The sequence below is a fragment of the Mustela putorius genome, unplaced genomic scaffold (genome assembly GCF_011764305.1).
Source record: "Mustela putorius furo isolate JIRA1106 unplaced genomic scaffold, ASM1176430v1.1 tig00003983_pilon_pilon_pilon, whole genome shotgun sequence".
NCBI classification, from domain to species: Eukaryota; Metazoa; Chordata; class Mammalia; order Carnivora; family Mustelidae; genus Mustela; species Mustela putorius.
This window is the reverse complement of record NW_025422123.1, coordinates 6,513,862-6,537,693: the sequence shown is the minus strand read 5'-3', so window position 1 is coordinate 6,537,693 and position 23,832 is coordinate 6,513,862. Positions and strand designations below refer to the sequence as shown.

At 37.2% G+C, this 23,832-nt stretch overlaps 1 protein-coding gene across 3 annotated transcripts in view; it reads left to right on the top strand.

The window, feature by feature from the left end:
* KIF6 (kinesin family member 6) overlaps window positions 1-23,832 on the top strand; it is a 454,418-nt gene that overhangs the window by 130,330 nt on the left and 300,256 nt on the right. For all 3 annotated transcript variants that reach the window (XM_013062608.2, XM_013062612.2, XM_013062603.2), the window contains one exon: window positions 22,187-22,393. In XM_013062608.2, coding sequence (XP_012918062.1) covers window positions 22,187-22,393 — 207 coding nt within the window. The remainder of the gene's footprint in view (window positions 1-22,186; window positions 22,394-23,832) is intronic.

Genomic DNA, 23,832 nt, shown 5'->3' with positions numbered 1-23,832 from the left:
ACAAAGTGATTTGACAAGCCTGTATGTTATTTAATGCTTGCCACCATGAGTCTGGTCACCACTGGCACCATGCAATGTTACTACAGTATTACTGACTATATTTGCTATGCTGTACTTTTAATCTCTGTGACTTATTTATTTTATAACTCAAAGTTTATACCTCTTAATCCCCTTCACCTATTTTGCCCATCCTCATTTACTTCCACTCTGGCAACCCACCAGTTTGTTCTTTGTATTTAAGAGTTCTTTGTATTAAGAGTCTATTTGTATTTAAGAGTTTTATTTATTCATTTTGTTTTCTAGATTCCACATAAAAGTAAGAGAACATAGGATTTGTCCTTCTGTCTGACTTAACTTCATTTAGCATGATGCCCTCTAGGTTTATCCATGTTGTTGCAAGTGGCAAGATCTCATTCTTTTTAATGGCTGAGTGATATTCCGTTGCTTCTACAGACTACATCTTCTTTATCCATTTATCTACTGGTGGACATTTGAGTTGCTTCCATATCCTGGCTATTATAAATAATGCTGCAATAAATATAGGGATGCCTATATCTTTTTGAATTAGTGTTTTTTTTTTTGTTGTTGTTCTTTGGGTACATACTCAATAGTAGAATTACTGGATCATATGGAAGTTCTATTTTTAGTTTTTCAAGGAACCTCCATACCTTTTTGGAGTGGCTGCACCAGTATGCATTCCCACCAACAGTGGACAAGGGCTCCCTTTTCTTCACATCCTTTCCAATACTTGTTATTTCTTGTCTTTTTAATACGAGCCATTCTGATAGGTGAGGGGTGATATCTCATTGTAGTTTTGATTTGTATTTCCCTGATGGTAAGTGATGATGATCATCATGTGTCTGTTCACCATCTGTATGTCTTCTTTGGAGAAATGTCTGTTCATGTCTTCTAACCATTTTTGGGGTTTTTTGCATGTTAAGTACTGAGTGAGCATGTTCTTTTTTTTTTTTTCCTGCCCATTTTTAAATTAGATTATTTATTTTTTGAGTGTTGAGCTGTATCAGTTCTTTATATATTTTGGATATTAACCTTTTATCAGATTTATCATTTGCAAATATCTTCTCCCATTCACTAGGTTGCCTTTTTGTTTTGTTGATGGTTTCTTTTGCTGTGCAAAAGCTTTTTATTGTGGTGTAGTCCCAATAGTTTATTTTTGGTTTTGTTTCTCATGCCTGAGGAGACATATCCATAAATATGTTGCTAAGGGCAGTGTCAAAGAGATTACTGCCTATGTTTTCTTTTAGGACTTTTATGGTTTCAGGTCTCACATTCAGGTCTATAATCCATTTTGAGTTTATTTTTGTGTATGGTGTAATAAGCTGCTCCAGTTTCATTCTTTTGCATGTAGCCATCCACTTTTCCCAGCACCATTTGTTGAAGAGACCGCCTTTTCCCCATTCTATATTCTTGGCACTTTCCTTTGTAAACCATGCTCCCTGAGTTCCCTGTTTTACCTTGTCTTAAATAACAAGCATTAGGTAAGGTTAGTAAGGTGGGGGCAGGGGGGATAAGATGTCTGAGAAAATCTCTATCAAATGACTTTTTCTTCCTGTCCATTTCTACTCTCCAGATTGTACTGCTTTAGATATAAGATAAATAAATGGAAACCAAAATCAGATAGTGAAAGCGTGCTGCTGACATCTGTTACTCTGGATTTTTGGTTTTGCTGTTGTTTGTTTATTTATTTTGCCAGTTCCGCATGAATACTTTCCAATAGACTAACTTATATAGGTTGAGCTTATGTGCCACATATAGCATGGATTTAAGAACCTTGAAATTATTATTTTCATTTAAAGAAAGTTTTATGTATTTTTTAATTTCCAAATACCTTGTTTTGCTTTAGTGTTTTGCATTTGTGTTTTGCTTCAACATTCATTGCCCATGTGATTATCCACCATGCTCTTATTTGTCATGATAATTGAAGCTTAAGAAATAAAAGTGGATTCAGAATTAGGGAGTATAATGACAAAAGATTTAGAATTCCCTACTAAAAATCCTCATTCTCCATACACAGTTTAATAAAGAGCAAACCTAGAGATACAGGATATAACTGAGTCCTGGCCACCAACCAACTATGAAAGAGAGAAAAACTTAATTTGTACCTGCTGTTAGAAAACAAATAGAGAAACCTGTCCCTGCCATGATGCTAACCTTCCTCTAGAGGTGACTCATCCCTACAGAAACCAAGGCCTTCCCCTCACAATTACATTCTCTCATCTTGAATAGGTTACCGAGGGAGGGCTCCTGGCCCTGGTTCACCATGACCTCTATTATTTAAAAGCTTTGATATTTCAAAGTTATGCATTAACTTTAGCTGATGGCATATTTTCAGACTATTGTTTTCTAAAGTTTTGAGAACTTTAAACTTTTTGTGCCAGAGGATCTGTCATGTTCCACCACCTTACAGAATTCCAACAGTGTTTTCCTATTAGTGCTGTGTAGCTAATAATAGTATCATATATAGCTAAAACCTGACAAAGTTCAATCCTAATGATGCTGGTTTTGCCTTATTTTTTTATATATTCATTGTTTTTCTAGGTAAAGCCCAATTTCTTTTAAACCAAGTCTGATGGGTTTTAGATGTTTCTCTGCTTGCTTTTTATTTTTTCTTTAGTAGTAATAGCCACCGTGTTATATTGAGAACCTGCTCAATAGACTTGGCATTGCTGTGAACACTTGTATGTATATATTATTTTTGGTTCTTATTTTATAGCTGGAAACTAAGGCTCAAAGAGTTAGACTACTTACCCAAGGTCACACAACTAACTAGCAAGTGACAGGGTCATGGTTCATCTTCAAGTCTGACTGATTTAGAAGCTTTTGCTCTTTCCTTTTATTATACCTCACAAGTACAATAATCAAAGTGACATACATCAACTTTTTCAAGGGAGGACATATTTCTGAGTTATTTAAAAAGTATAGCAGTTATTCAGTGCTTCAGTTTATCTCTCGAATTCATTGAAAGCAAATACATAAAAATATAAAGGAACCCCTGGAAACACTTTATTATTCGGAGCCTCTAAAAAAGTATGTTTTAGATTACAACGTAGCTGTCAGAATATAATTTGTCAGCACAGAATGAGCTTACCAGGATAAAAAGAACACACTAATCATTTTTTTAAATGAGGTTCCCAATTTCCCATTTATACGGAGACATCCAGAAGTTGTCATGGTAACCAGAAAACATTTGCAAAACAGAGCCTGAATCTGAGGGACACAGAGTGGAGCACTCTTTCCCTCAGTGTTCTCTACCCCTAGCCAGCATTCTAAGGAAAAGTAATTAAGAATAGCTTCATCCTCTTCTTATTTATTCAGAACTCTTAAATAATTTCTGTAATCCTACTAATATTTTGACTAAAACCTGATTATGTCCTTAGGGTAGGTTTTTTTAAAAATGTTTGACTTGCTGTGCCAAAGAGGATGAATTGTCAAAGCTGAACTGTGTGTAACCCAGTGTCAAAGCCCACCAGTAGCAAGTGTGACTTGATCCTTTTCTATCTTATCACGGAAATGTTTCCATCAATTAATCAAATCTAATTGACCAAGACATTCTGCATTTGACTGTTAAGCCCTGCAAAGTCCTATTGCTGGGACCATTGGTTCAGCCCCACCCATAGTCTAGACCATTTTGTGCCCCAGTTTGGCCTGAGGTAACTTGCACCACAATACCTTGTAGTGGTCAAGAGACCTTTCTTGGATCTCATTTCTGATCGATGGATTCAGAACCTCCGTGGTGGAGCCCAGGAATATACATTTTAGCCTTTTTTTTCTTTGTGCTAGAACATATACGAAACTGTTACTTTAAAAAAATTTCATTTGTCCCCCTGACTTGACTAAGCTCTTTTAGGGCCCAGATCTTTCTACATTTTCTTCATCTTTGGGTCCCCAGTACCTCAAGCACTGCCTGGTATACAGTAAGTTCTTACAGAAATGCTTAATGAATGCAAAATCTGCAGGTATAAAAATTTTCATTTCATTTCATTTCATTTTAATTCCAGTATAGTTAACATACAGTATTATATATATATTTTTTTAATTTTTTTATTTTTTATAAACATATATTTTTATCCCCAGAGGTACAGGTCTGTGAATCACCAGGTTTACACACTTCACAGCACTCACCAAAGCACATACCCTCCCCAATGTCCATAATCCCACCCCCTTCTCCCAAACCCCCTCCCCCCAGCAACCCTCAGTTTGTTTTGTGAGATTAAGAGTCACTTATGGTTTGTCTCCCTCCCAATCCCATCTTGTTTCATTTATTCTTCTCGTACCCACTTAAGCCCCCATGTTGCATCACAACTTCCTCATATCAGGGAGATCATATGATAGTTGTCTTTCTCTGCTTGACTTATTTCGCTAAGCATGATACGCTCTAGTTCCATCCATGTTGTCGCAAATGGCAAGATTTCATTTCTTTTGATGGCTGCATAGTATTCCATTGTGTATATATACCACATCTTCTTGATCCATTCATCTGTTGATGGACATCTAGGTTCTTTCCATAGTTTGGCTATTGTGGACATTGCTGCTATAAACATTCGGGTGCACGTGCCCCTTTGGATCACTACGTTTGTATCTTTAGGGTAAATACCCAGTAGTGCAATTGCTGGGTCATAGGGCAGTTCTATTTTCAACATTTTGAGGAACCTCTGACCTTAGCCGCAGCAACATCTTCCTAGGAACAACGCCAAAGGCAAGGGAAGCAAGGGCAAAAATGAACTATTGGGATTTCATCAAGATCAAAACTTTTGCACAGCAAAGGAAACAGTTAACAAAATCAAAAGACAACTGACAGAATGGGAGAAGATATTTGCCAACGACATATCAGATAAAGGACTAGTGTCCAGAATCTATAAAGAACTTAGCAAACTCAACACCCAAAGAACAAATAATCCAATCAAGAAATGGGCAGAAGACATGAACAGACATTTCTGCAAAGAATACATCCAGATGGCCAACAGACACATGAAAAAGTGCTCCATATCACTCGGCATCAGGGAAATACAAATCAAAACCACAATGCGATATCACCTCACACCAGTCAGAATGGCTAAAATTAACAAGTCAGGAAATGACAGATGCTGGCGAGGATGCGGAGAAAGGGGAACCCTCCTACACTGTTAGTGGGAATGCAAGCTGGTGCAGCCACTCTGGAAAACAGCATGGAGGTTACAGTATTATATTTGTTTCAGGTGTACAATATAGTAATTTGATACTGTCATACATCATCCAGTGCTTATCAGGACAAGTGCACTCCTCAGCCCCCATCACCCAAACCCCCACCCACTCCCCTCTAGTAACCATAAGTTTGTTCTCTATAGTTAAAGAGTCTCTTTCTTCATTTGTCTCTCTCTCTTTTTCCCCTTTGATCATTTGTTTTGCTTCTTAAATTCCACATGTGAGTGAAATCATATGGTATTTGTCTTTCTCTGACTGACTTATTTAGCTCAGCATTATACTCTTTGGCTCCATCCATGTTGTTGCAAATGGCAGGATCCCATTCTTTTTTATGGCTGAGTAATATTCCATTTTACTTCTATACTACCTCTTCTTTACCTCTTCATCAATCAATGGACACTTGGGCTGCTTCCCTAATTTGACTGTTGTACATAATTCTCCTAGAAATATACTAGTGCATATATCCCTTTGAATTAGTGTTTTTGTATTTGGGGGGTAAATACCCAACATTGCAATTACTGTGTTATATAGTAATTCTATTTTTGACTTTTTGAGGAACCTCCATGCTGTTTTCCACAGTGGCTATACCTGTTTGCATTCCCACCAGCTGTGCATGAGGGTTCCTTTTCTCTACCTCTTCACCAGCGTTTGTTGTTGTTTTTGTGTTTTTGATTTTAGCCATTCTGATATCTTACAGTTTTGATTTGCATTTCCCCAATAATAAGGGGTGTTGACCATCTTTACTTGTGTCTGTTGGCCATCTGTATGTCTTCTTTGGAGAAATTTCTGTTCACATCCTTTGCCCATTTTTTTTTTAAGATTTTATTTATTTGTCAGAGAGAGAGAGAGGGAGAGAGAGTGAGCACAGGCATACAGAATGGCAGGCAGAGGCAGAGAGAGAAGCAGGCTCCCTGCCGAGCAAGGAGCCCGATGCGGGACTCAATCCCAGGACGCTGGGATCATGACCTGAGCCAAAGGCAGCTGCTCAACCACCTGAGCCACCCAGGTGTCCCCCTTTGCCCATTTTTTAATTGGGTCATTTGTTTTTCAAGTGTTGAGTTTTATCAGTTCTTTATCTACTTTGGATATTGGGTATGTCATTTGCCATCTTAGTATTTTAAATGTGTTCAGGCTAAACTTGAGGACAGTTTGGGTTTTATCATTAAGAGCTGGTTGAAACCCACTCTCAGATAAGTAAGTGACCAAGTCCATATTCCATACCCTTGCCAACACCACAAAATTTGAAACTTCTGCTAATTTGGTACACAAAAAAAAATCTTGTTTTAATTTATTTACCATTTGTATTTCTGTTTTTGTTTATGTCTTCTAATTGTTTTTCTCTTGGAGTCTTAGGATAGGTCTGGTTGATTTGTTGACTCCATGAGGGCTGGGACTTGGTCTTGTTCACATCCATGATACCGAGAAACAGAACCTGATATACAGTAGGTGCTCAGTAAATAATAATTGAATGAATGAACATTAAAGATAATAGCTTTTTGCCCTTGCCATATATTTAACAAATATTTTTAAATTTTAAAAATTTTCTTTTGGTTTTTCTTTCTTCTTCTTCTTCTTTTTTTTAACTGTAGTTAATTGGGTCTTTTTATTTTATGGTTTCTGTGTTAGATGCCATGCTTAGACATGCAGTAGCTCATTGATGAATAATTCTACTTAATAGAAAGCATTTTGTTTTTTTTAATTGAAATTTTATGCCCAGTAGCATCTACCCCATTGTTCACATTTTGACCTGGGATGTGGAAAGGGATGATAATCGTCAGGATGGAGCAGATCTTATCAAAGATAGGATGAGAAAAGAACACTTTGTGCCAACATTAAGAACGTCCAGGGTCCCACTGGTCAGGTTGTTTGCTTTCTTCCCCTTCCTTTCCTGAGTGAACCATCAGGTAAATTCTTCCAGTCAGTGTTGATATCCACTCTTTCATTTCTTCACCATCACTGGGCATTCCTGCCAGGCAGTGGTGTAGTGCATGGGTTTTGGAGGTGACCACCTACCTATTCCACTCCTGGCTCCACCTTGATAAGTGTCTGTCTTTGGACAAGTCAGTGACCTGATGTGAATCCGGTTTCTAACCCATATAATGGGCACAATGATACCTACTTTCTAGGGTTATAGTAAGAATTAAGTAGCATTTGGAAAGACCTTAAAATTTTCAGCTAACAACTATTTAAAGGTAAGCATATCAGCCTGTTCAACTCTGTTCTCTCAGCACCTGGCAACCATCGATCAGTCATTAATTAATTACTTAGTTCCATTGCTGGAGAGAGGAAGATTTGGTGATTTTAGGAGAGAAGACCTACAATCTCAGGCCTAGAATCAAAAGTGGTTTTATAGTACACCATCCCTATTGGAGAATACAGGGTACATCCCAAACAACTTTGACATTTTAAAATTTGTGATACTCCAGACCTTTTGGAAGAGATTACTTTCCAAATAATCAGCCTATCAACAGTGTTTATGGGATTTAGAAGTCATTTTGTCAGGAGATATTAGTGGTCCTTCTACCTAATTCTTTGCTTGAAATAAAAAAGGTAGATTTATCTGAGTTGCACTGATATGTTTTATAATTTCTCAGACTTTGCATATTATCCAACTTGTGGAGTGACTGTTGGATCCTGTGGAAGTGCAAAGTCAGCTGGAGATAGGGCATAAGTGGAGTTGGAAGGAACCACTGGCTTTGGACATGTAATCTAATAACATGAGGACAGCAAAGGAAAGAAAGAGCACTTTTAGTGTGTGATTGTGTTTGCTAACAACCTTCTAAGCCTTGATCTGGTGTGGTGTGTGTGGGAAACAAGAGGATTTGGGTTGCACTTAGCATTCTGGGATCTTATTCTGCAAGACTGACTGTTAGAAGGAACACTGACTAACACATCCCCACAGCTTTTTGTTTGAAAGATATATTAATTGTATGTAATTAGCAAGTTTATTCCAAGATTTGTGTGGCTGGGAAGAGCAAAAAACAGCATGAAAACTACATATTGATCCTGCTCTTTTTTTTTTTTTTTAAGATTTTATTTACCTATTTGACAAAGACACGGCGAGAAAGGGAACACAAGCAGGGCGTGTGGGAGAGAGAGAAGCAGGCTTCCCACCGAGCAGGGAGCCCAATGCAGGGCTCAATCCCAGGATCCTAGGATCATGACCTGAGCCAAAGGCAGACGCTTAACCACTAGGCCACCCAGCTGCCCCTGGCCCTGCTCTTATTATAAAAATAACATCTCTTATTAGTAGGTCTCCACAGAGCAAGTGGATGTGTTGATAATTCTAACCTCTTTTATTCACTGAAGGAAGGAAACTTTAATTTTGAGTACGTACTATATGCCAGACATTTCTTTCTTTTTCTCATATTTTATATATGAGATATATAATTTCTTAAAGATAGTGATTCTGTGTTATAACATAGTTTGCATTCTGCTCTCATCTAACCTGATAAGTAGTATTACGTGAACTATGAGTTTTGAAATCTAAACTATTTATTAAAATAAATGAAGGGGTCTGGTACAGCCATTATTATAAAGTTAAAAGACACATATTCAATATACATGGTAAGAGAAACATAATTTTTCTTTTGAGAAACATAAATTTTGACTTAAAAGTTTAGCTCCGAAGTTTCTCGTGATCTTTCAAATTCTCATTTATGATTAAACGAGGAGAAGAAAGTAATTTTTGCCCTACTCCCTGTTATCGAAATTCCCCAACAGCAGCAATAAAATATAAAAACAGAGGGGAAAAAAGCCATCTTCAGTGAAAAAAGAAAATAGCCCTAACCTCAAACCATGAGGAAAGCTGCCAAATATTATGAAATTTGAATTATGATGAGGGAGGGTGCTGAGAGCCAACACATTTATCCTCCAACCTCAGGCAGGATACAGTTTCCCCTTAAAGAAAGGGTCACAATTCTCAAACAAAAATCCAATGATCCTTTGGTTACAGTGATGAGATTTAAGAACATAGGCAAGTACAGGGAAGGGGGCAGTATTAGACACATTCATTCTACACTATGAAAGGTGGATCCAAGGAAGAAGCCTGAAAGACAGGTCATTTTTATGGTCAGAGGTCTTGGCTCATGGCCAGAAAGATGGTGTTTGGTGAATGGGGTTCAGAGAATTTGTGACTTAAGGGGTTGTACCATCCCAGGCCTCTTTGGGTAAAAAATCAAGGAAACTATATACTCTTCAGGCTCAGAATATAACAGATATAAAGTAGAAGTATTCAGAGCACAAACTTAATTTGAATGTTCCCTCACCCATCCCCTAGACTATTCTTTAGGGGAAAAAAAAAAGGATGTATTCAGAGGTAAAATTATCAGAAAGAAAGCAGGCGACGAGGAGCGCCTGGGTGACTCAGTTAAGCATCTGCCTTTGGCTCATGTCTTGATCTGAGTCCTGGGATCAAACCCCACATAGGGCTCCCAGCTGAGCAGGGAGCCTGCTTCTCCCTCTCCGTCTGCTGCTTCCCCTGCTTGTGCTCGCACCACTCTCTCTCTCTCTCTCTCCACCTGCCCCCCCCCCAACAAACAAACAAACAATTAAATAAAATCTTTGAAAAAAAAAGAAAACAGCTGAAGACTTATCCATGTATATGGAATAGGGTGGAGGATGGCTAAGGAACATCTGTTTGAAGGCTAATTACATCAGCGAGCAGAGAAAGTGTACTTCATACTCTTAAATATGTTACCTCCAGTTAATCTGTGTTTAAAAAAATAAAATAGCTCTAAAATATAGAAGGGATTACAAGAGAAGAAGATGAAAAGCAAACCTGGAGAACTCAGAGAAGAAAAGACAAAGAAGAAAGCCATTGTAAAGATGAAAGTGCCATTAGAAACAAAAAAGGAGAAAGAAGAGAATGAGGAAGCTGAGGACGGGAGAGAGAAAAGAAGAGGAAGAAATGTGATGGAGAAATAAGGATGCAAAAAATGAGAGAAGGTGCCACCTAGGAAGAGAGCTCAGAAAGCCCTGGGAGCTGCCACTCTTCAGAGGCAGATCTCACCCAGCCAAAGCACTGGCAGGCGATGGGAGGGCATGAGCAAGAGAAAAGCCAGAGGATTTCTCCCGCTCCCTGACTTCTCCAGTTAGATGCCTGCAAAAAAGGGGGCCTTGGGAAGATGCCACTTTTAGGGCTCAAAATCTGTGGTACAGGAACACAAACTAACAAAAAAAAAAAAAAAAAAAAAAAAAGAGGAAGGGAGGAATGGATCAGAGGGCAAAGAAGCCTAGGATTAGCCCCTGAATAAAACTATTTCTATAAGACACTGAGATAATAGCTCAGATAGATTGCTTTTGGCTTATCTTACAAATCAGGAATACACATGGGGGAACTGGCAGGAAGTCCATTTTGGCTGTGGTTTTAAGCACAGAAGCTATTCTTTTAGCATTTCTTGCTGATAGATTTTTTAAATTTTTTTTTGGCAGGCTAACTTTTGTATCTATTTCTTATATTGGTCCAAGCTCGGAGGGAGGATACAGGGGGCTTATCAATCACCCAAAAACCTTCAGCAAGTAATTTGATCATGTTTTGGGTATGCCATTTGGAGTCTTGCCAGTTGTAACAGCAAGAGATCTTCATGATCATAGAGAGAACTGTAGAATCTTCAAAATGTGGAACAAATATTGGACTATAAAACAGAGTGAAATAATGTATCTAGGGACATCTGGTGGTTCAGTGGGTTAAGCCTCTGCCTTCAGCTCAGGTCATGATCCCAGGGTCCTGGGATTGAGCCCCACATCGGGCTCCTTGCTCAGCAGGGAGCCTGCTTCCCCCTCTCCCTCTGCCTGCCTCTCTGCCTACTTGTGATCTATATCTCTCTGTCAAATAGATAAAGTCTTTAAAAAAAAAAAAAAGGAAAGAAATAATGTATCTAATAGTAACCTTCTGTGCTTCTAGAGTTCTTCTGTTAGCTGAGTGACACTATCCTCAAATTCATGTCTGTTACTCACCTTGATGTCTGACCTTAAACATTGCATTGAGAGTTATCACAATCGATCAGATGGGGTAAACTTCTTTATTTATAAAGAATTCGTATTTATAATGCGAATGTATATATGAATTCTGCTTGGCATGTTATCAGTACTCATCTCATCGTCTGTACACAGGATAGGAAAGGGTATTTTCAGCTTTCCTACAATCTCAAGCTATGTAATGTGTATAAAATAGGTTTTCTCTAAAGACAAATCCACTAATTGCTGTCAAATTCTTGAGATCATTAGCCTTTGGGCCCCATAATACTGTTGTTCCAGTTATGTGTATGGTCACACTTGGAAATTGTTAAGCCACACTGAATTTTAAAAGGAAAAGAGAAAAAATTAAATTCAATTTAAAAGGTGCAAAATGTGCTAGATAACAGGATGAGTTACTTATTGGCATCAAAGAATAAATTTAGCTATGATTCTTCTTGCAGTCAAGTAAAAAAAAGGGGGGGTGGAGGTCGGGGAATATTTGGTTCATAATTTCCATTGTTCAGAGAGCAGACCTTAACTCTGGAGATAATATGATGATACCTCATTCAAGGATGATAAAAAGAGAATATAATTGAACAGAATTCTGATTCAAGATATGGGTAAAATTCCTTCTCAGTTTGCATATGTGCCGATTTTAGCATACTTGGCTTTTTATATAAATGTGCTTGACTTTCATTGTCAAATCCTGAAGAAATGACCCATAGGGAGGCAATCTTCTGAATTCTGACATCTAACAGAGGAAGAGCCATCCCTAATTCTGACATTTAGTTTTTTTAAAATTAAGTCACCTAATTGATACATCTTGGAGGAATGTGAAAGTTAAAAAAAAAATGCATCAAATTGATTCCAGACTTGTTAGGAGGGATATATAATAAAATATAATAGTCTATTCTTATCAGAAAAGTAAATCATACTTGCTAGAATGTTCCTATTATATGTTCCAGGTTGCTCCAAAGCTTGCTTTTAAATTTTAAACAAAATTGGTGTGCCTAATCTGTCTTTCTCTTCTACAAAACTATTTTGACAATATGCAGGGCCTAATCCCACAACTAGAGAAAATGATATTGACTACTTTTCTAAAATCCAGGGATCTTATAAAGGGAAAACTCTGAAAAACAAGCAGTTAGGATCATTAATTCCAACAGAAGTTTCTCTAATTGGAGATATTTTGCTGCTAGGCACTATGGTCTAAACCAGCCTCAGGAGGGATCAAGGCCAGTGTTTATAGTGTCAAGTGCTGTACCACCAGGTTTGTTCAGGCCTCACTTCAGTCTGAGTTAGTGTACATCAAAGGCGTAATGGGCCTCCTAATCCAACCCATTTGCTATTGGAAGAATTAGACAAGGAATCATTTAACCAGTGGCGGGATGGGGGGCGGTAGGGAGTGTTTCAACCTGAAAGGCTGGGGTAGCCTAGAAAACACATAGAAGTTAGTATTTCCAGTCCTTAATTCAGATAGAATAAATGAGCAGAGGAACAGATCAGTTAGGCTATCTAACTAGAAAGTATTATCAAACAAAGAGAATTGGAGTGGAAATCTGAATTCTGGATTCTGTGTGCACTTTTGTCCTTAGTTGGTTTGCTTTAAAGAATCTCAAGTGTATACATTATATACTCTGTTCAGTTGAAGAGATTTTCTTCACCTGACTTGTTCTAGTGTAGTGGAAATTCTTGTTGAGATATTTCACTCCAAAATAGAGGGGTGATTGAAACAAATAATAATTTGGTACATAGGAATGGAATATAAGCTTTTAAGAAATAAAATAGTATTCAAAAGATCCTAGACATAATGTTATATGTAATTTGAAGAGATTATTTGAATTATTGTAGACTATATTATCTATAATCATTTTGACTGAAGACATATTAACTAAAAGAAAATTTTTTTACCAAAAGCATAGTAGTATATTATGTAAACACAAAACAGTATTTTACTTATCAATTCTTGCCCATAAAATCAAAATGTTCAACCTTGAGAATGGTCACACACAAACTCACACACATACATACATACAATGACACACACACACACACACACATAAAACCTGTTGTAAAATAATGGGAAAAAAAGTGAAAATTTTAATTCATAGGGAATCCTTGTTGATCTGCCAAAAATTGAATATGTGTAACAACAACAAGAGAATATATGTAATGAAATAATTGGGCATCGGGATTGGTTGTTGTACATCTGCACAATCCAAAAGGGAAGATGAGGGGTGCTAGGGTGGCTCAGTCAGATAAGCATCCAACTCTTGATTTTGGCTCAGCTCATGATCTCAGGGTCCTGGGATCAAGTCCTGTGTAGGGCTCTGCACTCAGCAGGAGTCTGCTTCAGGATTCTCTCTCTCCCTCTCCCCCTACCTCTATGCCTTCTCACATACTCTCTCTCTGAAATAAATAAGTAAATCTTTTTTTTTTTAATAAGGTACGGTGAATGAACAGCCTTTTGAAAATGTTCATCAATGTTCTCGTCACTAAACCATTTCTTTTCAAAAATTTCTTTCAGCCTACCAAAGTCTCCTGCTTTGTAGAAAATGGTTCTTCTTCAATAAAATTTGAGATTTTTATACTTACAAAATAGTTTCTAGGAGTGGTAGCCCAGCCAGAGCCAGTAAAGGCTTGGAAGGCAGGAGAAAGAATTTTAGTCCTCACTGTGGGCATGTGGTATTTTCTTGATTTAATGCTATATTATGTAAAACGTTCTACAAAAGCAGTTTTTTTCCTTTTTTTAAAAGATATTTTATTTATTTATTCATTTATTTATTTATTTAAGAAAGAAAGTGCACGCACAAGCAAGGGAGAGCGGCAGAGGGAGAGGAGAAGCAGGCTCCCCACTGAGCATGGAGCCCAATGCAGGACTTGACCCTAAGACCCTGGGATCCTGACCTGAGCCAGAGGCTTAACTGACTGAGCACCCAGGTACTCCTGCAAAAGCAGTTTCAAGTACCACTCCTCAGCCACATTGCTGCTCCAAGCCCTTCTTTATAGACAGTTTGAAGTCCCCATTGTCTGACAGGGTCATTTTTGAGTCACCTTTCATAATGTGCACTGCTTTTTATACCGTGCAAAGTGGGCTGGCCACCAAACACTCATAGAGCACACCATCACCCCTCACTGCCCACTGTAGCAATTATTCATATTTATAATTTTTAAAATGGTGAACATTTAAAAATCCATTTGGAACAATCAATCCTTTGAATTTTTCCAGATTTGGATATTAATGATCTTCTACTATATGCACAAATGTCAAATGTCCGTTCTGAACACAATGGCTAATGCCAGCTGTGAACAGTCCAAGCGAATTCATGAAAATAAATGAATTTTGAGTTGGCTTATTTGGGAAGGAGGAAGAGGGCATACTTTTCCAGTAAGAAATGCTAGGTGATACTTGAATAGCGAGAAGACATTCTAGGTAAGAGAAAAGGCAGTAGAAGATACAGAGGGTAGTGGGAGAGCTCTGGAATCAGGCACAAAAAATAATGGAAGCCCAAGATAGGTAGACAGATTTGAGTTGGTCTTACTTTTTCAAATCATCCTAATTTTTAGACTTAAACAAGTTATATTCCATGGACTTATTGAGGGGGAGAAGAAGTTTTCAGATGTGGTCTCCAAATGGTACGGAGACTTTTAGAAATTATGGAGCATGTCATAGAGATTCCAGAAAACTAGAAATGAATAAGGTCAGCAATTAAACAAGTGTTTTTGAACACATGTTATGTTATGCTAGGGTCACAATAATGAATAAGACATAGTCTCAGCCTGAAGGAACTCAGAATCTGGGTTGGAGGAGGAAGTAGAGAGCTTTTGTTAGAAGAGGTAATCATTCAGACAGACCTTATTATGATGAATATGTAAGGGACCCAGTGAGCCTGGGTTTTTAGACACTTGTATCCTAAAAGAAAGTCATCTCTTTTTAACTTTTACAAAAAGGAAAACATATTTGGAAAATGGCCAGTTGATTTTTTTAAAAGATTTTATTTATTTATTTGATAGTGATCACAAGTAGGCAGAGAGGCAGGCAGAGAGAGAGGGGAAGGGAAGCAGGCTCCCTGCTGAGCAGAGAACCCTGGGATCATGACCTGAACAGAAGGCAAAGGCTTTAACCCATGGAGCCACCCAGGTACCCTGCAAGTTGATATTTTTGACACCAAGTCCTAAGATAAGAATCTGATTAAGAATTCTTAAATAACTTTCAGTAAGCAATTAGGAAAAGGTCAACATTGATTCACCCTAAACTAATTCCATTCACTTTTTTGATAAGGTTTTAAAAATTCATAGATAAAATGAATCCAATATATTTAATAAAGTATCTCAAAATATCCTTGGGGATATAAAGAGAAACTGAAGGTATATGAAAGTACTGGGTTGAAGCCAATTGGAAAATGTCCAAAACTATTGCCTAACAGGACAGAGAGAAGGAGTGTTCATGAAGTGTTGTTGTTCTGCTCTATTAGATGTCTTACAAATTATTTGAATAAGGATATTTTCATTTGTAGATAGCAAAAAATTGCAAAAAAAAAAAAAAATCAGTTCCAGAAATATCTCAAGAGATTATAACATTCTAATGAGATCACTCATCAAAGAAATGTGTGTGTGTGTGTGTGTGTGTGTGTGTGTGTGCATGTCCATGTGTGTATGCATGTGTGTTTGTGTTTCCCAAACAAATTTCATAGCATGGGTAAAAAGGTAGAGCAAATATTGTAGAATACTTTAAGTGCTATTTACTAGCAACACAAGATTTAGAATGCCCCAATTCCAATGTCCTCTACTGTGGTAAGGCTATATTAGAGAGAATGTAGGCAATTCAGGGTGTCACAGTACCTGCTATATTTAAAAAAAAAAAAAAAGATTTTGAGTTACAGCTGCTTGAGAAACATTTGAAGGAACTAGAGATATTTAGTCTTAGGGAGTGTAATAGTTCAGTTCAAGGATGTAGGTAGAATTGACATAATCAAATATATCTTTTAAAAATATTATTACTCTGTCTGGAAGGTGGAGAACAATCAGAGGAGACAAGAGTATGACCTGGGTGAAAGATAAAGGATATTTGGAGACAAGTGGAGGTAAATTCAACAGGAATAGAATGAATTGGATACCCATGCGTAGGATACAGAATGAGGAAAAGTATTGAGGTGGTTTGGGGGGAGCATTAGGTCGAAGATGCTGGCAAGTCATTTTAGAGATGATTATCAGTCAAGCTTATAGACATTCTAATCTAGTGTACAGAGAAATTGTGGTTGGAAATAAGGCTATGGGAAGCATCTGAATTGGGTGAATATCAGCAGGGATGGACATTTATATGATATTTTATGGTTCATGGGCCACTACAACAGTCACTGTAGCTCTTTGCAACAAAGCAAGTCTTTTGTTTTAAGATTTTATTTATTTATTTATTTATTTATGAGAGAGAGAGAGAGAAAGCAAATTGAGGGAGGGCAGAGGGAGAGGAAGAGAGAGAATCTCAAGCAGACTCGCTGTTGAGCATTAAGCCAGATGCCAGGCTCGATCTCATTACCCTGAGATCAGGACCTAAGCAAAAACCAAGAGTGGTATGCTTAACCAACTAAACCACCAAGACATCCAGCAATGCAAGTCTTATTATGGCACTGCAAGGACATGAAAACCAAAATTAAATTTGCTTAAAATTTCAACAGTAGTGAGTGACAGAACCAGGACTTAAAGCCAGGTGTTCCAATACCAAAATCTAAAATCACTGGTACGTGACTTTTAATCACACTACAGTGTCTCTCCCTTGATAATCAAAGCTATAGAAGAAGAACTCTCCAAGGGGAAGAAATATGATGAACACAGCGTGGGACATACCTATTTTATGGATTGGAAAGAAAAGGATCCAATAAAGGAAAAAGACAACAGAAAGTGCCAGAACACAAGGAGCCTGGGTAGCTCAGTTGGTTAAGCTTCTGACTCTTGATTTTGGCTCGGGTCATGATCTCAGGGATGTGAGATTGAGCCCAGTGTTGGGCTCTGAGCTGGGTGTGGAGTCTGCTTCAGGTTCTTTCTCTCCACCTGCCCTTTCCTTCCCCCCAACCCCTCCTACCATCCCCTGCTTATGTGAGCTCTCTCTCTCTCTCTCTCTCAAGAGAAAAAAATATGCCAGAATAATGTTTGATTATAGGAACAAGGAGGGACAGGGTGGCTGGAACTTCCAGAATAAGGGCATGGTTAGCATTCTTGGGTATTACCTAAAAGATCAGGATGCTCAGTTCTGAGAACAGATCACTTCACTGAACATTTGCCCTTTTCTCATCTTTCATTCTCATTTTTCTTGTTTTGTCTTTAGCTCTTGAACTAGATTATAAATTCCTTGAAGGCAAGGTCTATGTCTTACTTTCCTTCTAGTCTTTGTGCTGCCTGATGCAGAGCTGTAGCCATAGACTGATATGAAATGTGAAAGCTCTCTCCATGCGGATGATTAATCATCACTAAAATTTTTCCAAAGACATAAGCTGTAGTGCCAAGAGCACATTTGTTTAAAATGTGCGCTTAAATTTGAATGAATCTGCCTAAATGGTGCCATCTGTTCTTAGGCAGTTTCAGAAATGTTTTAATACAATTTTACCTTTGAAAGGGCAAACGTAGGAGCATGCCTATGAGACATAAAGACACCCCTAAACAAACACAGAGCAGACACCAACACATTCAATCACACTTAAAACAGCTACACATAAAGAGTGTTCTCTGAGGTTTAAGAAAATTTTAGCTGAGAGGACACCAACTACTACTTCATGCAGGAAATATTTATGAGAAGTTACAAAATTGTAGGCATGGACTCCGACAGCATTTTAATTACAGACTCCAGAAATACAATTTAATTTAATGTAAATCTCACATTCCTTTGAAATGGGCATGCTCTTCCATTATTTGCTAATGGCCACATTTTACTGTGATTTCAATATATCCACATAGAGGCTGAAGACAGCCACTGGGGACAGTCTCCGTGTTACTCATTTATATCGATCGTCAATATGACTTTTGTGACAGTACTGTAGGATTTATTGTGCGAATGTAACAGTGAAATGAAACCCATGTTTAAGTTCTGCAAATAACTTCCAGTCACTTTCAAGACACCTCAACTTGGGTTCTAAATTTGAGTTTGCGGTTTTTCAGGCACAGTTATTTGCCGATCCACTTCAGCAAGCAAAATCACACACTGGCCAGATCTGGGTATAGTTATTGTGGCAACGAGTAATGGGTCACATTTTCAGCCTATTTAACTCACTGTCTACATGATCACCAAAACAATGTTAGTATTTTGACATCTGTGTATTTTACTTCTTGGTATAAATCAACAGTGGATTATATATCAAGAACTCATATTTACAGAAAGAAATTTCTGGTTAAAATAGCATCCAAGGGGTGCCTGGGTGGCTCAGTCGGTTAAGCATCTGCCTTCAGCTGAGGTCATGATTTCAGGGTCCTGGGATCAAGCCCCAGGGTGGACTCCCTGCTCAGTGGGGAGTCTGCTTCTCTCTCCCTCTGCCCCTCCCTACCTCTTGTGTTCTCTCTCTCTTTCTCTCCCCCTCAAATAAATAAATAAATAATAAAATAAAATAAAATAACATAGAATAACATCCAAGTATGTTACCCAAATACATGTGCATCCATATGGAAATTCTTTCATTAAATCCCATTTTGCAGAGGTAGAAAGATGAACATATTTACTTATATGAGCATTCATTTGGAATATTTTTAGATGATTTTTTTATTTTTAGGTATCAGAATTTGCTTCTGATCATTTTAAATACATAGGCTATTACACATACACTTGAAGTCCTCTTGTTGGCTTTTTGCTTTGTATCCCTCACAAAAGCAATTCTTATTGTTAATGTGCTATGTCCTTCCAGTCTGTATTTTTATACTTTAATGACCTAAGTTATAGAGCCATGAACAAATCTTTTAGATAGCATTGCTTCTTTGGTTCCCTAAGTTCTAACATAGATATCATTTTGATCATCTAACTTTACATCATTCTTTAATATACTTTTATTTCTTCAGTGTTTCAGAAATCCCATCTGCCAAACGGCTTCATTTTAACTTCTCTATAGTTTGAATTATCCCAGTGTATTCATCTTTTCCACCACAGATGTTCATTTACGTGATACATCTTGCACCACTTTCTTGCTATCCCCAAACAGTGTCATAGTGAATGTTCATATGTGTGTATATGATCCACACTTTTCTCTCTCCTAGTATTCCTTGTTCCAAATTTTCTCCCCAGGAAATACACCTCATAGTCTGCAGCTGGATTGTGGGTTTTATGCATCTACAATATTAACCACATATTGTCAAGTTGCTTTCAAAATGGGTTCTTAATTTATGTTGTCACCAGCAGTATGTAAAAGTTCCTGTTTCCTTGTATCTTTACAAACCTTATCTCTTTAGACTTTGTTTCTTTAAAATATTGCCAGTCTGATGGATGTGAATGAAATAGTTTATCATTTTGGCTTGAAATTTTTGTCCTGATTATCTGTGAATTTGAGCATTTAAAAAAAATACTTATTGACCATGTTCAGATTTCCTCATTATGGGTTGCCTATTCATATCCTTTGCTCATTTTTTTCTGAGTTGTCTTTTTCATATTGACATATGGGAGTTCTTTATTTCAAATATTAATCTTTTGTTAGCCATATGGATTTCAAATGTCATTTCCCAGTCTTCTAACTTTGTGGCAGATTTTATCACCCAGAAGTTCTTCAGTTTTAGATAATTTGGTCAAATACTTTCAATCACTTCATTTTTGTGTTTAATGTCTTATCATAAAAGATTCGTTACTAGGGTGCCTGGGTGGCTCAGTTAGTTAAGTTGCTGACTTGTGATTTTGACTCAGGTTATGATCTCATGGTTCATGAGACTGACCCCATGTTAGGCTCTGCACTCAGTGGGGAATCTACTTGAGATTCTCTCCTCTGCTTCTCTCCCCACTTGCTCTTTCAGTCTCTCTCAAATAAATAAACAAATATTTATTTTTTAACAAAAAAAGATCCATTATTACCTTGGGTTGACTATGATATGCTTCCATATTTTCTTATATTAATGTTAAAATTGTATTAATTTACACTTAAGTCTTTAATACATTCTGGACTTTATTTGTGTGTCTGCTGTGAGAAAGAAACCTTAATTTATTATTTTTTTTAATAATTACCACACCATTTGTTAATTAGTCCATCCTTTCTCCACTGTGCTCCGTGTGTCCTCTATCCTATGCAGAGTGCCTACCCAAGCCCAGCCTGTTTTACTGACTGTGTTATCTGTTCCTGATATACCCTGATGTACAGCAGGACACGTTGCCTTCTCATTCTTCTTTCACAGAATTATTTTTGTTATTTTTTTAATATTTGCTCTTCCATCTGTGTTTTAGAATTGATTTATTTGTTCTATTCCACAAACATAATGTGTGGTATTTTTATTTCAATTGCATTGAATATATAGGTTAATACAGAGAAATTAACATAGAGATGAATTTTCAGTTTTCCCATCCTGGACATCGTATATTAATATCTAGGATACCTTTACTCAGGTTTCCTTTTTGAATCTTTTAATATCATTTCCCAGCAAATCACACATTTTTATAAGATTAATCCCCTGTTATCTCATTGTGGCCATTATGAGTAATATTGTATTTCCTGCTTAATTATTGCCGGGTTATTAGAACTTCCTTGATTTGGCATGTTGATCTTGCATCTAGCAGCCTTGCTAAACTTCTTAGTTTTTAACGGTTTATATGTGCTTTTGCATTTTCTATGTACATCATCATATTTCTGTACACAATTATGTTTTAACCTCTTTTTTTCCTGTCACTATGACTTGTATTTCTTTTTCTTGTTTTTTTTAAAGATTTCACATTTTTATTTTTTAAAAAAATTTAGAGTTTATGATGAAATCTAGTCTTGTGATCCCAGAATAATTTAGAAACCACAGATTATGTGTTAGATAAACTTTTATTACCAAGTATAAGTTTCCATTGCCTGATTTGTATTTATATTTTTCAATAAAGAATCATTTTTAGTCCAGATTAATAATTTGCATCTTGGAAAGATTCAACTAATACTTATGATAAATTCTTAACAATTTATCATCAATATTTGGGATTGCAGAAATATAAATGTATAATTAATTAAAGTTACAAATATAAACGTAGAGACAGAATTTTCAGCCTCTTTCTTATAGTTCCACATTTTTAAAAAAATTTATTTATTTTTTTCAACGTAACAGTATTCATTGTTTTTGCACCACACCCAGTGCTCCATGCAATCCATGCCCTCTCTAATACCCACCACCTGGTTCCCCCAACCTCCTACTCTCCACCCCTTCAAAACCCTCAGATTGTTTTTCAGAGTCCATAGTCTCTCGTGGTTCACCTCCCCATCCAATTTCCCTCAACTCCCTTCTCCTCTCCATCTCCCCTTGTCCCCCATGCTATTTGTTATGCTCCACAAATAAGTGAAACCATATGATAATTGACCCTCTCTGCTTGACTTATTTCACTCAGCATAATCTCTTCCAGTCCTGTCCATGCATTGGCTGGGATCCTCATTCACTATGATAGCAGTGATACTGGGCATTCTCATCTGTGGGTTGTGTTAATTACAAGTGTGTAATGAATTCCCCCAGTGCATCCATTTTCACTTTTTTCCCCATGACATTCCCATCGAACATTTGCAAGTATGGCTACCCAAGGTTAAGATAAGGACTGTGGTCACGTAATGAAATTAAGTTACCGTATTAGTAAGAGGATTCATGCTTTACTTCATTTGAACTCTTTCCTCACTTTCTGAATCAACCCACCCATATCTGTTGTAAGTCATTCAAGAGACAGTATATTAAAAATAACTCACTTAAAGTGATCTCAGCTACAAGCTTTTTGCTGAGTTTGACAGCATTGGCTTCAAAGTCATACTATTAGAGACATACATCTAAACTTTTTGATAGTTTGCAAAAATTCTCAGTGTTCACATTAATTTTGTTTTGCAATTTCATTTTATAGACTCCAATGAACCAGGCTTCAACTCGATCCCACTGCATTTTCACTATTCACTTATCAAGCAAGGAACCAGGATCTGCGACTGTCCGGCATGCCAAACTTCATTTGGTTGACCTGGCTGGTTCAGAGCGAGTTGCAAAGACTGGAGTAGGGGGCCAACTTCTAACTGAGGCCAAGTATATCAACTTGTCCCTACATTACTTAGAACAGGTAAAAATAGGCATAATGGGATGTAACTGTATCTACCATTTGTTAAAAGACTTTGCATCAGGCACTTTGCTAGCATTATTTTTGTTTTCTTCTTTTATTTTGGTAAAATGTGCATAATATACACTTCATCATTTTAATCATTTTCAAGTGTACAGTTCTGTGTCATTAAGTTCACAGTGTTGTGTAACCATCACCACCATCTATTTCCAGAACTTTTTCATAACCCAATCAGAAACTCTGTACTTATTAAACAATAATTTTCCATTTCCTTATACTCCCAGTACCTGGTGACCTCTATTCTACTTTCTGTCTCTGTGAACTTGGCTATTCTAGGTATTCATGTAAGTGGAATCATATATTTGTCCTTTTCAGTATGACGTATGTCACTTAGGATTAATGTCTTCAAAGTCCATCCATGTTCTAACATGTGTTTGAATTTCATTCCTCTGTAATGCTGAGTAATGTTTTCTTATTGCACATGCCATGTCTTGTTTATCCATTCAGTCATCAATGGATACTTAGGTTTTCACTACCTTTTGGCTATTGTGAATAATACTGCTGTGAACATTGGTGTAGCTACCAGCATTTTGTCTATACCATTTCATTTAAACCTTGCAACAACCCTACTCTGTGGGTATTAGTTATTCCCATTTTATATATTTTGAAACTCGGGTCTTCCTGAGACCTTCCTGAGGTTACCAGTTAATGGTGAGATGAGGATTTGAATCTTGAATTGCTTGGCTCCAAAGCCCGCGTCTTCTCTCACTATACCTTATTATTTTTGTTATAAAATTTGTAATGGGTGTGAATATAGGTTATAAATGGCCTCCCATGGCCTGTCTTTTCAGGCTAGTAGATTTGTTGTGGGAACATAATTTAAAGATGACTAATAGCTTTTTAGCTTCTGGTGACTTCATCTAGCTGGTGATTGTGATTCTATGAAAGTTCTCTTTGCTTTAGCTTCCCCTTCCAGCCCTTACCCCAAATTTCCTGCAGTCTACCCCAGTGTATGCTCTATTTTTGACTTCTGAATTTATCTCCCAAGTGCAAAGAAAGCTCATCTGAATTTAGCTAAATAAATTTTCCAGAAAAAAAAAATCCTCACCCCTAAAATGAGCATATTGAATTAGATGATTTCTCAAGTTCTTTCAGCTCCATGAGTAAAGTGCTGTGAGTTGAATGTTAAAGATGGCAACTACTTCCAAATTCTAAGGCGGGGGGGGGGGGGAAGAAACATGATCAAAAACTGGAGTGGAGAAGTACAGAGTATATTGGCAAGGCAGAAGGACTTGCTAATGAGTGTTGGAGGCTAAAAGATTTGAAAAAACAAACAGAACTCCCCCCTCTTTTCTTTTACTGCCTAATGAACCCTTTTGAGACTGATATTGTCCTGATGTTAAATGCTTCTAATGGTCAAGTTGGCTGAGAAAGCAGATTGA